The sequence below is a fragment of the Pteropus alecto genome, unplaced genomic scaffold (assembly GCF_000325575.1).
Source record: "Pteropus alecto unplaced genomic scaffold, ASM32557v1 scaffold43, whole genome shotgun sequence".
In the NCBI taxonomy this organism is placed as follows: Eukaryota; Metazoa; Chordata; class Mammalia; order Chiroptera; family Pteropodidae; genus Pteropus; species Pteropus alecto.
Genome location: NW_006435764.1, coordinates 4,147,700 through 4,147,976, shown reverse-complemented (window position 1 = coordinate 4,147,976; position 277 = coordinate 4,147,700). Strand labels below are relative to the sequence as shown.

General features: G+C 62.5%; 1 protein-coding gene across 1 annotated transcript in view; it reads left to right on the top strand.

Annotated features, from left to right (window-relative positions):
- The window catches only part of LOC102896271 (glutathione S-transferase P), a 2,747-nt gene that overhangs the window by 2,195 nt on the left and 275 nt on the right, over nucleotides 1–277 (top strand). The window contains exon 6 of the mRNA XM_025046296.1: nucleotides 2–196. Coding sequence (XP_024902064.1) covers nucleotides 2–196 — 195 coding nt within the window. The remainder of the gene's footprint in view (nucleotide 1; nucleotides 197–277) is intronic.

The following is a 277-nucleotide window of genomic DNA, read 5'->3' as shown; positions in this document are numbered from 1 at the left end:
AACTATGTGAAGGAGCTGCCAGAGCACCTGAAGCCCTTTGAGACGCTGCTGGCCCAGAACCAGGGGGGCCAGGCCTTCATCGTGGGCAACCAGGTGAGTGGCCGTCCCTGTCCTACCCCTGCAATGCCACCCTCTTCTTACAGATGGGAGACAGGTGCAGAGAGAGCACGTGAGCCATTTGTTGCTGGGTGGACCTAGGGGACGGCTTGGGCTCCCAAGACCCCCATCTCCCCAGACCCCTGCCTCCTCTCACCTGCTGCTCCCGACCCCTACCCTC